At 32.7% G+C, this 16,180-nt stretch overlaps 1 protein-coding gene across 1 annotated transcript; it reads left to right on the forward strand.

Annotated features, from left to right (window-relative positions):
* Positions 1-3,518: 3,518 nt before the first annotated feature.
* LOC120115814 (F-box protein CPR1-like) lies at positions 3,519-4,726 on the forward strand. Its single transcript, XM_039136416.1, has one exon. It carries the CDS (start codon positions 3,536-3,538, stop codon positions 4,670-4,672), a length of 1,137 nt encoding a protein of 378 aa, XP_038992347.1. The 5' UTR covers positions 3,519-3,535; the 3' UTR covers positions 4,673-4,726.
* The last annotated feature ends 11,454 nt before the right edge of the window (positions 4,727-16,180 follow it).

The following is a 16,180-nucleotide window of genomic DNA, read 5'->3' on the forward strand; positions in this document are numbered from 1 at the left end:
ATATACTCGAATTCTTGAGAACACTCTTTCTCAATGAGAAGATTACAAATTTGTAAACTTACAAAGAAATCCTCACAAGGTAGATTGTTTGCACAATTCTAGAACAGAGAAAAGAACACTAAAAATGAATACAATTGAGTACAAGTAGTGTTCTTGAAAGCAAAATGAATATTGAATGAAAAATAGGATTGAAATGCTCAAACTTGAGGTTTGATGCTTTCTCTTTGATTCTCTCTTGATTCTTGTTTCTTGTGTTTTCTTGTTATTGATCAATGGCTTCTAAGCTTGTTTAAATACACCTTCAAATGATTCTGAACATTGGGGATGATTAGTGGAGTCAATAGAGCCGTTTAAGTGTGAAAATAATTAATAAAATCAGTTGGGAGCGTCAGTGCATCGATGCATACCCAAGGTGCATCGGTGCATCAAGTGTAAAATTCAATATTTGATCGTTGGACCCTTAGTGCATCGGTGTGCATAAGAGTGCATCGATGCATGACATGCATTCGATGTTTCAAAATAGCCAGAGTGCATCGATGCATGGCTGGTGCATCGATGCATCAAATGCATTCGATGTTTTCATAAAACTCTGAGTGCATCGATGCATAGTATGTGCATCGATGCATGAAATGCATTCGATGTTCAATTTATTCCATGGTGCATCGATGCATGGATTGGTGCATCAGTGCATCACTTTGAAAAATTGATTTTAGGCTTGATTTTGGTTCAAAATACTTTGTGAAATTTGTTTCAAAAATATATTAAGTATAAAACACAATTTACAGATTTAGTAAGGTTTGAAATTGATCTTGAAGACTTGGAGTAATAATTTGATATTCGAGTAATTAAATCGAATATACTTTAGAAAATCATTGTAAAATCTTAAAATTCATTTATACTTAGTTTGTTATATCGAAACATCAAAATGTTTTCAACAGTAATGAATTGGAACCGGAGAAGCAAGGCTTTGTATGTCAATCATTGCAGCAAAGTGATTGGGTGCACCGTCAAACACGTCCCCGATTGTTAATTTCGGGAGATGATGACATGTTCTGGTCGATGGATTCTACATAGCAATGCCTTCTTCGTTGTCGTATATGGCTAGTAAACCATTACAAGAACCAAATATTCTTGAAGAAACTCCGATGTTTGTGATCGAATGCGGGCGAGAGAATTCCTCCAAGTTACCTAGCGAGTCCAAGTTGATTTAATAGGTCTTATATACATGATCTTTTGTGTGGCTGTCATGACATTAGCGTTGGTCTTGAAGGAGTTACGGAGATGGAGTTTAGCGAAACAAGGGTCATGCACGAGGGAACTCAATGACTTCGACTGACATTTGAAGCGTAAAAGCGTTTTTGTCGGACTAAATATATAGGTGATAATGTCGGTCTGGAAAGTAGCCATTGCTGGATTTCACTAGGAGGGGGATTTGGAATGAAATATGTGAATCTAGACGAAGAAGATTCACATTTATAAATACTAAAATAGTATAGTTTCTAAAGATAACCAATTCAGGTGCCCTTTGTGTGGAGTTGAATTCGAGGATGCTTATCATGTTCGTTCTTAGTCGTTTTTGGTGTACGTTTTGCTCCTGGTAGGAAGTTCAATGATGCAGGGCCAAAAACCTTGATTTCTTTTTTGTTATATGGCTTTGATCTTAATGTATTAATAATACATGTTAATGGTGTTGATATTTCGTTGACAACAAAGGAAGCTCATGTTTTAACTTATTAACAAGACTGATCCTCGTTTGTGTTAAAAGGGATTACCCTAAATAAAATAATATTTGATACCGCCATTAATATATGCATCTCATATATTGCTGGTGAACTATAACAAAATACCTAAATAATATCTTAAAAAATATTTGGTTCGATCGTCAGTGACTATGTTAAACGACCCTTAATTGTTTCGATTCATTTTTATCTCAACTATTTCATTGAGCTTTTTCAAAGTTTATTTTATCCGTTTAACTGTTTTTAGGAGCTCAATTGTGTTAGAATGCTTTAAATTACATTTAAGGTTCACAAATCAATTCTTATGATACTTTGAGTTAATGTTAAATTATAATGGTGCTATTATATAAATTTATCTGATTGAATATTGATATATGCTTTGCGAGGTAATTAAATTATCCTAATATGTTGCCATGATACTAGGTCTATGTATTTGAGTCATAAATATTTGATACAATGTTGATAAGACATTAAATATAAATGGTCTAACTAGCATGTTTTAAGTTCAAAAATGAATAGTGGTTAACAAAATGGATGGAATTTGAAGATCTAGAAGCCTAAACTAAAGGATTATTAACTACATTGGCTAAACTATTAAAATGATCTAAGATGTTGAGTTTGAATGATTTTTAGCTTATATATTAATCAACTTAATGTATATCTCACTTTTTTATTTATTGAGAATTTATGTATGTTTGTTAAGTATTTAATGTTTATGAATATATTTTTGAGATGATTAAAACATGATTTAAGAGCTTCTTGGAGAGTTTAAGAAGAGTAAAAACCGAAACTACGCAAAAAGTTTTGATAACATTAGAATAGATATTTTTTGTCCCTCATAGTGTTCTTATTGAGGTGTCTATATATATTGGCTCCGCTAGGGTCGAAGTGTCATCATTGTTATATGTTTTTTATATTATTATTATTATTGATGTTTATCTTTCACCATCAATAATGATGTTTATGTATATTCATAAAAGTTTTGAGTTGTTTGATTGAGTTTTTAACTCTCTCCTTAAATGTTGCACGAATCAAGCGATCTCATTGTGAGCGTTCAATGTTAAATGATTGAGAGTTATATTTAAATAGATATTACCTTGTACTTATCTCAGATTAATTAAAAAAAACTCTCCTTAAATGTTAGTTTGTGCACTGCAATGAATAATGAAAGAATGTTCAGTTGATATAATCGTCTATTTTAATTTATATAAATCTTCTTATAATTTTAGTATCCATCTTTATTTAATAAAATTAATTATTATTTAAAATACTGTATGTAATTGAAAGAAGAAGAAGAAAAAAAACTTATTTTAAGGATTTTTCCCTTTAAGCCTAACTATTTCTGATTTATTGAGAGAATGCTATGAAAACCTGTACTCATTAGGCACCCAGCTTTAGCCATATACTATCAGCCATAGCATTTGTCTCCATGCAAATTTTGGACCACATGATCTCTTTGAATATTTCCAGAATTCAACAATTAATTTCACGGTCAACTTTCCTTCAGATATGAAAATATACATCTAATAAATGAAGTGCACCGACACCGACTATTTAATTAGTTGAAGCTTTCGAACAACCAATTAAATAAAAATAATCCCACTAATGATAATGATAAGGACGATAATGGAAGGGCACATGAAGGTTTGACTTCAAGGGTCTGGTAATGGATTCACCAACAGGTTTACAGCTAAGCTGAATCCATTGTTTCATATTTGTTCATTGGTTTTGAATCACTTGCCGTTTCTCTACAAAATCCTCAGCCAAACCTTGTGTTTCTCTTACAGAATCCAATCATGTCTCCTTTTCTATCTGATTTGATCCCCGACATACTTTGTCGGTTTCCGGTGAAGACGCTCCTCCGCTTCAAATGTGTAGCCAAGACATGGCGTTCCCTCATCGACGACCCGCATTTCACTAAACTCCATCTCCAGCATTCCTTGAGAAATGGCACCAACGTCAAGCTCTTCCTTGATAATTGTATCGAATGCGATGACAAGGCTTATGCAGTGGACTTCGACTCTCTCGACAACTTGGTCCGATTCCCTCGCCCTTTCGTGGCAGAAATCACCAAATACCGTTCAAGAATAATTGGTTCTTGTAACGGTTTACTCGCCGTTTACCACCGTGAATCCGGCATTGCTCTGTGGAATCCATCAACCGGAAAATGCCGGTATCTGCCGCCGTTGGACGACGACATAGCCAACGATCATGATGCCTTACCTGGACATCACTATGATAAGAACACCGTGCTTGGATTCGGGTACGACGAAATAAGCAACGACTACAAGGTGGTGAAAATGCTGAGATCCAAGACACAAAATTCCTTCAAAGTCATGGTCTACAGTCTTAAAGCTGATTCCTGGAAGAGAATCGACGACTGCCCTTACGATTTCCCGACGAATTACAACGACGGCGCGTACGTAAACAATGCACTTCATTGGGTAGGCGATGAAATAGACGAATTCCACAGAGGACAAGTGATCTTCGCTCTCGATCTCGCCACTGAGAAATACTATGATGTTCCTGAAGGCGACAGAAGAATAAAAAATAAAGAATGTAGCGGCGTTTTTTGTTGTGAGCATTTTGGATACATGAATGCTGGGGTGCTTGGGGGATGTTTATGTGTTTCTCGAGATTACTCGAATTGTCCGGTAAGGGATTATATATATGTATGGGTAATGAAAGAGTATGGAGTGAAAGAGTCGTGGACCAAACAGCTTTACCTGTCTCGAGATGAATGGCTGACCAACATTTTTCATAGTAGAGCCGTGGGGTACTCGAAGAATGGCGATAAAGTGTTAATCGATGATGGCTGTCGGCAACCTGCATGGTTCAATCTGGAGGATGAAACAGGAGAGACGCTGAGTATTGCAGGTGCACCCCGATTTGTTTCCACTGTGATTTATGTCGAAAGCCTCGTCTCTGTTTGATAATTAGCTACTTTGGTTCGATTGGAAATAAAGATTAAGGTAATATGTTTGTTATATAATTATAAATAAAATTTTATCATATGAATCAACTGACGTCAGTAGTTAAGAGATTGTTGTTATTGTTAGAGCCAAAATCATAATAAATATGAAAATCAACCAGGATCAAATCATGTAAAAACATCAAGAAAAAAAATAGATTTGCAGAAGTCTACCTAAATTAATTGCTAGGTTAAAATCTTTGAGTATTTATTTGGTTGTGATCTTTCAAGAAGATAGGTTTGTTTCTCTGTAAAAACTCTCTGACGGGATAAAAGTAATACAAGTTAACATATTTCTTGGGGACCACTACCTCTTTATATAGATTGATTATTAGGTCAATCTTTTAAGTATTTATAATTCTGCCCCTCATCAAATTATAAATACAACTTATGGTATCTACACTTTGATTCCATGACACTTTAATACATATAACACATGTAACATAATTGGTCACTTAATTTTGTGTCATACTTTATGATAACATTGTACATTATATATATGTGCCTAAAAATATAGATTTTAATACAACAATCTCTCACTAAGGCATCATATGTTTCCTGAAAAATGCACAACCTAAAGAGCTCAAAATTTGCTATCATATAATAAGTATTCTATAACAATCTTGTCCATCAACTATATCCATATAGGATCAAAGCGGTCTTTGCCATATCAATCATGGCTAGACCCATCAATGGTCATGTATACAAACACAATCAAATGACATAGATCAATCATGGAGTGCAACATGGAAATTATATGCAATATGAACGCACACGTCTATTTCCAACTGAACCTCTTTAAACATTAGTGAGATAAAATTTTACCAAAATCAGAGTGTGGATAAACCAAAATAAACTTTATTTCTGCAGAAAATAATCTTAAAATAAATATCCTTAAACTAAAGTAATTAGAATTGTGTTTATAAGAAACGAGCATTAAATATAAACTCCAACTAAAACCAAATATCCTTAAATGATATTACACCTACATGAGTAGTATGCTCATGAAAGACCGTGGGTGACAATTCTTTAGTAAGCGCAATTATGAGTTTGTATCAATATGCTCTATAAACACATAACTACTTTGAATTTTCTTTAACATAATGTCTAAGTGCTTAGACTTTAAGGTGTTTCTGTTATATATATGAAATGAAGGACTACAACTTAGTTGTCACAAAATAACTCAAGTGATCTTTCTTATCAATCCATAATTAGTAGTTCATGTGACAAAATTTTGCATCCATATTCCAATAAATCGGAGTCCATAAACCTGATGATCTCTTCCTTATTAGACCTCCGATATGCGAGCATGTAAATTTTTTGTTCATTAATGTATTGTATGAATCAATTTTGATGCTATCCAACGATTCATACCCAAATTTCTTAAGTACCTGCTTAATATCCTAAAATAATATGTTATGTTTGAATACGTACAAACCTGAGTATACATTAATTTTTTTATTTATTTTAAAGCATAAGGAACTTTTCCGTATTTCTTTAGTTTCAAAATCATCCTTAGGGCATTAATCAAGTTTAAACTGTTTCCTTTAGCAATAAGGTATATTATTTGGCTTACTCCCACTGAACTTATAGTATATACAATTATCAATCAAATTTATCTCAAAACCAAATGAGATAGTCACTTGAAGAAATTTGTTATACAATTAATGAGAGTCATACATAAACTTATAAATGGATTTCCTTAATTTGCATATCATTAATTTTATATCATCAGACACAATTTTCTAATTGCACCTTATAAAATATCTAATCAATGTTATCATTTTAAAATCCAACTTATGTAACTCAAGATTAAATATGAGCAATAAGTTTCATCATTATCCTGAAAGAGTCTTTTAATGAAACCAAAGAGAAAGTCTTTACAAAATTAATGCCTTCTTTATTAATATATTATTTAGATACAAGAAATGACTTATACCTATCAACATCACGATTTGAATCCATCTTGGTTTTAAATATCCATTTGCCACCAATAAACTTTGCACCTTCGGGTAATGTGATAAGTTCTCAAACTTTATTATCTTGTATAGAACTTATACTCTTCTTACATGTCATTAATCCACTTTTGAGAGCTAGAAGTTTTATAACATGACGAAAGTTGATTATATCATATTCCATCATTCCAATATCATCCTTATTTCTTGTAGAAACATAATAATCTAAAATAATATTCCTCTTATCTTGTGGATCTTCTGAATGACACTTATTCTTTGAGGTTGTTGAGTTTGTTTTTCCCTAGGGTTGAGATTCTAGATTCACTTCTTGATTAACGACACGTATGAACACATGGATATCATCAAAAAGTGATAATATGAATTGAGTTATAATCTAAAATAATGTTATAGATCTCACCTTAAAAATATTTTTGATTATGAGATCATAAAACTTATAACCCCTAGATTGCTCAAAATAGCCAAAGTAGTTGTGTTGAAAACATTTTGATATTTCGATATAACAAATTAAGTTAAATGAATTTTAAGATTTTCCAAAATGATTTTCTAAGTATATTCGATATAATTATTCGAATATCAAAACATTACTCAAAATATTTCAAAAATCATTTTTAATCCTTACTTAAGTGTAAAATTAAGTTTTAATCTTAAAACAATTTCAAAATAATCTTTCAAAGTATTTCGAACCATTTCAAAGCCAAAAATTCCAGATTGCTCAAAGGGAACCGATTCCCCCTGAATGGTTTGGCTCCGAGATTTCCAGAATGCTCGGAGGGAACCGATTCCCCATAGGGGGTACCGATTCCCTTTCAACGGTCAAAATATTTGAATTTACACTTAGGGAACCGATTCCCCATAAGGGGTACCGATTCCCCCCACGCTCCAAACTGTTTTATTAATTGTTTTTACACTAAAACGGCTATATGATCTTCACTAATCATCCCCAACGTTCAGAAGTGATTCAAGGTGTATTTAAACAAGTTCTAAAGCCCTTGATCAACAAGAAATCATAGAGAAACAAGAGAGAAAGCATCAAACACCAAGTTTGTGCAAATCAAGCAATTTTCCTTTCAATATCATTTGCTTTCAAGAACACCATTTGTGCTCATTTGTAATTATCTTTGAGTGTTCTTTCTTGTTCTAGAATTGTGCAAACATCTTACCTTGTGAGGTTTTCCTTGTAAGTTTGCAAATTTGTAATCTTCTCTTGGGAAGAGTGTTCTCAAAATTGGGGTATATTTTGAGGGTGTTGTAAGGTTATCTCTTTGGCCTCAAAAGAAAGAAAAATTAGGAATTTGTTGGAAAATCCTTAGTGTGGATAGCTAAGGTAGTGGACGTAGACTTTGATTGAGAAAGTCGAACCACTGTAAATCGTGTGCAATTACTTTCAATTTTTCTGCAAAAGCTTCCACGAAATTTTTAATTGCCAATTCACCCCCCTCTTGGCCGTTTCGTCGATCGATTAACTCAATAATTGGTATCAGAGCCTAACTCATTTGAAGGTTTAATCACCTCTTGAGTCGATCCGGGAAGAGTTAAATCGATAAAGATGGCGTCCACTTCCGGTTCATTCTCAATGGAAGAATCCAGACCAATTGACGTGCCTCCACACTTCATGGAACAAATTATCGTCATTGGAAGAGGTGTATGATGATATTCATCAAAGCATTTGATATGGAAGCTTGGATGATAATCAAGAAAGAATATTCCTCTCCTACTAAGAAGGCAAGAAGTGGAGTATTCAAGAACGGAATGAAGCTCAACAAAACTCAAAGGCTATGCACATGTTGTGTGTGCAATTGATCCTAATGTATATAAAGGAGTTTCTTCTTGTTCAAGTGCCAAGAAAATGTGGGATAAGCTTGAGGAGATCTATAGAGACAAGGAAGAAGAAGAACCAATAAAAGTGATGTCTCTATTAGCTCTCACAGAGCCAAAGTATCTTCTAACTCAAATATATCAATTCAAAATCTTTTAATGAGTTACAAGATACTTATGATAAATTATTTTCGGAGTTTGAGACCATGAACTCCAAATACAATAAATTGATTTCTAAATTTATTGCTAAAAATGATCTTCTTTTGAAAGCTAAAACAGACTTGGAAAATCAAAATGAAATGTTGAGAAAGGAGTTAGAGCTTTCAAAAATAAAATCTGAAAACTTTGAAAAAGAAATTTTCAAATTAAACAAACTTCTTCTAGAAATGAAAATGGATTTTGAAAATCAAAATGAAATCTTGAAGAAGGATTTAGAACTCTCAAAATGAAATTTGAAAGTATTGAAAAAAAATTTCAATTTAAAAGATAGCTTGAATGTTTAACAAAGAAAAAGAGATAATTCTAAATAATTCATCTAGTTCAATAATGACAATATGTTCACATTGTCATTATCATGGTCATAAGGAACATACTTGTCCTTTAAAGAAAGGAAAACGATTTAAAATTAGACAAGTATGGATTCCAAAAGGAACAAGAGGCATTGAAACTAATGTTCAAGATCCAAAGCAATTTGGATACCAAAATCTACTTAAATGTCTCTTGTAGGTGTGTGGAGCAATGGTGATGAAGTTGATGATATTCGAGATGCTCTAGCCACACATGAAAAGTAATGGGTAACCTCTAAACTTAATTTTTTTTTATTTTATTTGGTTGCTCATTTATCTATGCATGCATGAGGTTTTAAATGTTAAATAATTCTAAATGATTATGTTTTTGTCTCATGTATGTTGAAAAATATTGTATGATGAACATGGTAATTTTTTTTTATAAACTCTAGTTCATCATATTAATTTTTGCTCAAAATTATTTTTTTTAAAATGTAGTTGATATCTCTTTAATAATTGATATTGATTTTCAAGAACTTTGGTTTTGCAAAATTTTGATCTGAAATTTTTAATGTTTATGCATAGATTTTGTTTAAATATTATAAGTTTTAATGCATAACATTTTCAAAAACTTTATGCATGTGCTCTTACTCTCTATAATCAACATTGCATAATGTTTTATATGTGAATGGGTTAAAAGCATAATCTTTTGAAAAATAAATTTGATAAAAGATACAATGTTTTATTTTAAATGATTACAAAATTGATTGACATTGCATCTACTTTCGATTATGCTTATTGGTCATAAAAAAAAGGGATATATACATGGTGCATTTAGATTCTTTTGATATGACTAATTTATGCCTAGTTGCTAAGGATGAACATGATAGTTGGTTATGGCATAGGAGACTAGGACATGCTAGTATGAGTGTTTTGCAACGGTTAACAAGGAGACCTAGTAAGAGGTTGCCTAAGCTTAAATTTGATAATGATAAAATCTGTGATGCTTGTGCTAAAGGAAACAAAAGGAGTTTCTTTTAAATCCATTAATGATGTATCAACTAGTAGACTTTTACAATTGATCCATTTAGATCTTTTTGGGCCAACTAAACTACTAGCTTGGGTGGAAAACAATATGCATTTGTCTTGGTAGATGACTATTCTAGATATACTTAGGTTCTATTTTTAAATACTAAAGATGAAGCATTAGAACAATTCATCACATTTTCAAAAGTAATCCAAAATGAAAAAGGTTACTCTATAACTAGTGTTAGGAGTGATCATGGAACTGAATTTGAAAATCTTGGATTTACTGAATTTTGTAACTCTAACGTATTAGCCTAATTTTTCAGCACTTAGAACCCCTCAACAAAATGGAGTTGTTGAGAGGAAAAATCGAACTTTAAAAGAAATGGTTAGAACCATGCTTTGTAAAAAATAATTTGCCAAAATATTTTTGGGCGGAAGCCACAATACCGCTTGTTATGTTGTAAATCGAGTAATGATTAGGCCAATTTTAAAGAAAACTCCATATGAAATTTTCAAAAAATAAAAAGCCTAACATTAGTTATTTTCATCCTTTTAGATGTAAATGTTTTGTTTTAAACAACGGTAAAGAAAACCTTGGCAAATTTGATGCTAAAAGTGATGAAGGAATTTTTCTGGGTTATTCCTTAAATTCTAAGCCTATCGTGTATTTAATAAAAGAACTTTAGTTGTAGAAGAGTCTATACATGTTGTTTTCGATGATAATCCCCTTCCGAGGAAGGATTCTTGTGTGAATGATGATGTAGGTGTTATAAATACAAATGACGTTAGACATGACGTTGGAGAACCATCATCAAAGGAAGAAACGAAAAATGAGGAAACTCATGATCCTCTTGAGAATCCAACCATTGAAGAAAGGGAAGTATCTTATCCAAGACAGTACAACTATGTCAAGGATGGTGAAATTATAGGTGATCCATCAAAAGGGTAACAACTCGATCTTCTCTTAGAAATATTTGTAATTATGTTGCATTTATCTCATGCATAGAGCCTAAGAATATTAAAGAAGCATTAAATGATGAACATTGGATTATGGCTATGCAAGAAGAGTTAAATCAATTTGAGAGAAGTAAAGTATGGACATTAGTTGAAAGGCCTAGAAATAAATCTACTGTAGGTACTAGATGAGTATTTAGAAATAAGCTTGATGAGAGTGGTAATATAGTGAGAAACAAAGCTAGACTTGTTACTCAAGGGTATACTCAAGAAGAGGGCATAGACCATGATGAAACATACGCTCCCGTAGCTAGGATGGAAGCAATTAGAATGTTATTAGCATTTGCATGTTTCAATGAATTTAAATTATATCAAATGGATGTTAAAAGTGCATTTTTAAATGGTTTTATAAAAGAAGAAGTGTACGTGGAACAACCTCCAGGTTTTGAAGATTCAAATTTTCCGGATCATGTTTTAAAATTAACAAAAGCTCTTTATGGTTTAAAACAAGCTCCTAGAGCTTGGTATGAAAGATTGTCAAATTTTTAATTGAAAAAGGTTTTTTAAAAGGAAAGGTTGACACTACATTGTTTTTAAAGAGAAAAGGTAAAGATTTATTAGTAGTTCAAATTTATGTTGATGATATAATATTTGGTTCTACTAATGATGTTCTTTGCCAAGATTTTTCTAAGCTAATGCAAAGTGAGTTTGAGATGAGCATGATGGGGGAGCTCTCATTTTTATTGGGACTCTAAATCAAGCAAAGAAAAGATGGCATCTTCATTAATCAAGCTAAGTACGTCAAAGATATGCTCAAGAAGTTTGGACTGGAAATAGGAAACCTCATAACACTCCAATGAGCTCTTCACAAAGCTTGACTTAGATGAAGGAGGTAAATGTGTAGATGTTAAATTATATAGGTCAATGATTGGCTCTTTGCTTTATCTAACTGCAAGTAGACCGGATATTATGTTTAGTGTTTGCTTGTGTGCTAGGTTTCAATCATGTCCTAAAGAATCACATTTACTAGCTGTTAAGAGAATCTTAGATACCTTAAGGACACTCCTAGTTAGGACTTTGGTATCCTAGAGACTCTAGCTTTAGCTTGCATGCCTTTTCTGATGCGGATTATGGAGGATGCAAATTAGATAGGAAAAGCACCTCCGGTACTTGCCAATTCCTTGGAAATATGCTGATTTCTTGGTTTTCAAAGAAACAAATTATGTTGCATTATCTACCACTGAAGCGGAATACATTTCAGCCATAGTTGTTGTGCACAAGTTTTATGGATGAACAACAACTTTTTGATTATGGAATTGAAGTAGGTAGCATTCCTATCAAGTGTGACAATACTAGTGCTATTTGTCTCACTAAAAATCATATCCAACACTCTAGAACTAAGCACATTGAAATAAGACATCACTTCATTAGAGACCATGTCACTAAGGAAGATGTAGTTCTAGAATATGTTGATACTTTTGCATCAATTAGCGATATCTTTACAAAACCCTTAGACAAGGAAAGGTTTTGGACACTTAGAAGAGAATTAGGTTTAACTAACCTATCTTCACTTAGTGTTTAAAATAATTTAGCACTTTTAATAATACTGAAAAATGCTTATAATAATAATTTTTGATTGCATTCTTGCTATTAGTTAGGGGGAGTTTATGATTCTTAGTGAAAATTAATTTTATGTTCAAAATAATGTTTAAAGATTAATTTAATTGTTTGAACATAATTATTTTTCAATATATGAGTTGCCTATACCACTAGAGAAGATTAATTTAGCATTTTATGTGCTTAAAAGTCAGATTTTAGCATTTTGGTGCAGAGGGAATCGATCCCCCCATGAGGGAATCGAATCCCCCTTTGAAGGGGAACCGATTCCCCCCCCCACAGGGGAATCGATACCCCCCTGGGGTTCTGTTAAAATCGGGCAAGAACACCCAAAACCCCAAAACCCCAAAACCATTCCGCCGTTCTCTCTCTCAATTTCTCAAATCTCCATTTTTGCCTCAAATCAACGTTTTTAATCGAAATTCACTTCAAATATCATCCTCTAAACCTGTTGGAATCATAAAAAACGTGCAAACTTCATCTAATCTCACTCAAATCTGAAATCATTCAAGGTATTTTTCCAAACTTCTATTTATCAATTTATGAACATAGAACTAGTTTTGATTAGTTCTAAGATGAACATTACATCGGGCATTGGTTATATGATGATTTTACAACCAATTTCATAAAAACTATACGTATTATGATTTTCAAACATTATTTTCCAAATAGTTTTTCAAAACATTGCCCTTTAGGATTCAGTTTAGAGAACCTTGAAATATTGATGACTCATTTGAGTTTTGAGTTTGATTATATTGCATACGTGTGTTTAAATTTGCAGGTTATATGTTTTATTCTGATTCTTAAACGATGTCAAATCCTAAACGACCTAGGACTTTGTCTAGTAGCTCAAGTCAAAATCGACCTCTTATTCCTCCACCCAATCCAAATAACCCAAATATGACCATTATGAACTCTTGTTTCAACATACCTGGTTACGGACAAAATCTATACCATATGTACCATACTTGTTTTGAGTCATACAAAATCTGGGAAGAGCGTATCCTTTCGATCCAAGCTATAGAAGATATGAACTTCCAATATCTTCCTACTCTTAAATACTAGAAGTTTGATAACTCTTTAAACTCAAACCTTGGTTTATCATCAATTAGTCCACATTTTTTTCCAATGTGGTATGTCCAAAATGAGCACCGATCTGAACTATAGGAATTTGATCCTATCTTTTAGGACAATTCATTTTTATTGACTCCGGCACAATCGCTACCCATTTTGGACTAGATAACTCAGGTTTAATGAAAAAGAGACTGTGGATTCATCCTATAAGTCTAAGGATAGTGAGAGTACCCTAAGAACTCATCGTGATAGATTCATTCATTATTTGATCTCTTGGTGGTTCAGACCATCCGGAGGTAGGTACTCCTCCCTTAGGAACATAGATATATGGTGGATATATTGTATCCAACATAAAAAGAAGATTAATCTGCCATAGATCATCTTTAGTGAGTTTTCATAAACATTGTTCCTTCCAAGTATATAGAAACCTTGGTTTATGGTTGTCTCCTTAGTAATTTGTTTATCAAACTCGGCCTTAGGGTCAATGGATTTATCGTCCCGAACTCAGAACTTTTAATTGTGAAACATTTTGATGTTCATGGATTGTTTTATTTTGGGTGTTTGAATTTGTTGAATAATTGGATATTTGAACTTACATGCTTATATATTTGATTTGATTTTCACTTTCATTTTGAGCTTAATGTTTATTTTTGCATCATTTACATAATTTTAGCAATATGACCAATTTTGCCATATCACATTATTTATGAATATTGATTACGGAACTAATGGCTAACGTTTCTCTTAATTGTGATCTTAGCAGCTTATGCATACATATACCTAATCAATTGGCTTAATATTTTTCACGTTTATTTGAATCTTTTTAATTTAACAAAAAGGGGGAGAAGTGTGTTTTTAAAATGATAAATGGGAGAAGTGTTAAAGTAAGGGGGAGTAAAAGTGTATTTTAAGTATGTTTTTAAAATGATAAAGGGAGAAGTGTTAAGTAAGGGGGTAATTTCAAAACTTGATTTCAAAATCTTAAAATTACTAAAATGTTTTGTTATATCAAAAAGGGGGAGATTGTTGAAAACATTTTGATATTTCGATATAACAAATTAAGTTAAATGAATTTTAAGATTTTCCAAAATGATTTTCTAAGTATATTCGATATAATTATTCGAATATCAATACATTACTCAAAATATTTCAAAAATCATTTTTAATCCTTACTTAAGTGTAAAATTAAGTTTTAATCTTAAAACAATTTCAAAATAATCTTTCAAAGTATTTCGAACCATTTCAAAGCCAAAAATTCTAGATTGCTCAGAGGGAACCTATTCCCCCCCAAGGGGGTACCGATTCCCCCCTGAATGGTTTGGCTCCGAGATTTCCAGAATGCTCGGAGGGAACCGATTCCCCCATAGGGGTACCGATTCCCCCTGTTCAACGGTCGAAATATTTGAATTTTACACTTAGGGAACCGATTCCCCATAGGGGGTACCGATTCCCCCCACGCTCCAAACTGTTTTATTAATTGTTTTCACACTAAAACGGCTATATGATCTTCACTAATCATCCCCAACGTTCAGAAGAGATTCAAGGTGTATTTAAACAAGTTCTGAAGCTCTTGATCAACAAGAAATCATAGAGAAACAAGAGAGAAAGCATCAAACACCAAGTTTGTGCAAATCAAGCCAATTTTCCTTCAATATTTCATTTTGCTTTCAAGAACACCATTTGTGCTCATTTGTAATTATGTTTGAGTATTCTTTTCTTGTTCTAGAATTGTGCAAACATCTTACCTTGTGAGGTTTTCTTGTAAGTTTGCAAATTTGTAATCTTCTCTTTGGGAAAAAGAGTGTTCTCAAGAGTTGGGGTATACTCTTGAGGGATTTTATAAGGTTATCTCTTTGGCCTCAAAAGAAAGAACAAATTAGTGAATTTGTAGGAAAATCCTTAGTGTGGATAGCTAAGGTAGTGGACGTAGACTTTGTTTGAGAAAGTCGAACCACTGTAAATCGCTGTGCAATTACTTTCAATTTTTCTGCAAAAGCTTCCACGAAATTTTTAATTGGCAATTCACCCCCCTCTTGGCCGATTTCGTCGATCGATTAACTCAACACTAACCTTGAATATGGTTTCAAGTAAGTATACCATATCAACGAATCTCATATAGTGAATCTATACAGAAGAACATACAATAATGACGTGCACACAAGAGTCCACTCGCAGGTTCTTTGTTGAAGATTAACAGCATATGCATTGTACTGTATGTCTTCCAATTGCCTCGAATATTCCAAGACATGAAATTTATATTGTTCACGAGAGACGCATGTCACATTCATTGCATTTGAATGTTGCATAAATGTTTGGAATTTTGTGAGGAAATTTGGGTGGACTATGTGGCCACCCACCATCCAGTGAATTATTTTCTTTTCCAAGGTTGCAAAAAGAGTTGCCAACTAATAATATGTCGCTTTGACAATAGAAGTGATAGGAAAATGTTACACTTCCTTCTATTATGAATTGCTCACATTAGCCAAGTTCGTTATCATA

Source organism: Hibiscus syriacus, unplaced genomic scaffold (assembly GCF_006381635.1).
Source record: "Hibiscus syriacus cultivar Baekdansim isolate YM2019G1 unplaced genomic scaffold, ASM638163v2 tig00000910_pilon, whole genome shotgun sequence".
Classification (NCBI taxonomy): domain Eukaryota; kingdom Viridiplantae; phylum Streptophyta; class Magnoliopsida; order Malvales; family Malvaceae; genus Hibiscus; species Hibiscus syriacus.

Coding starts and splice junctions, on each gene's coding strand:
- LOC120115814 (XM_039136416.1), top strand. CDS start 3,536: ATGTCTCCTTTTCTATCTGATTTGATCCCCGACATACTTTGTCGGTTT.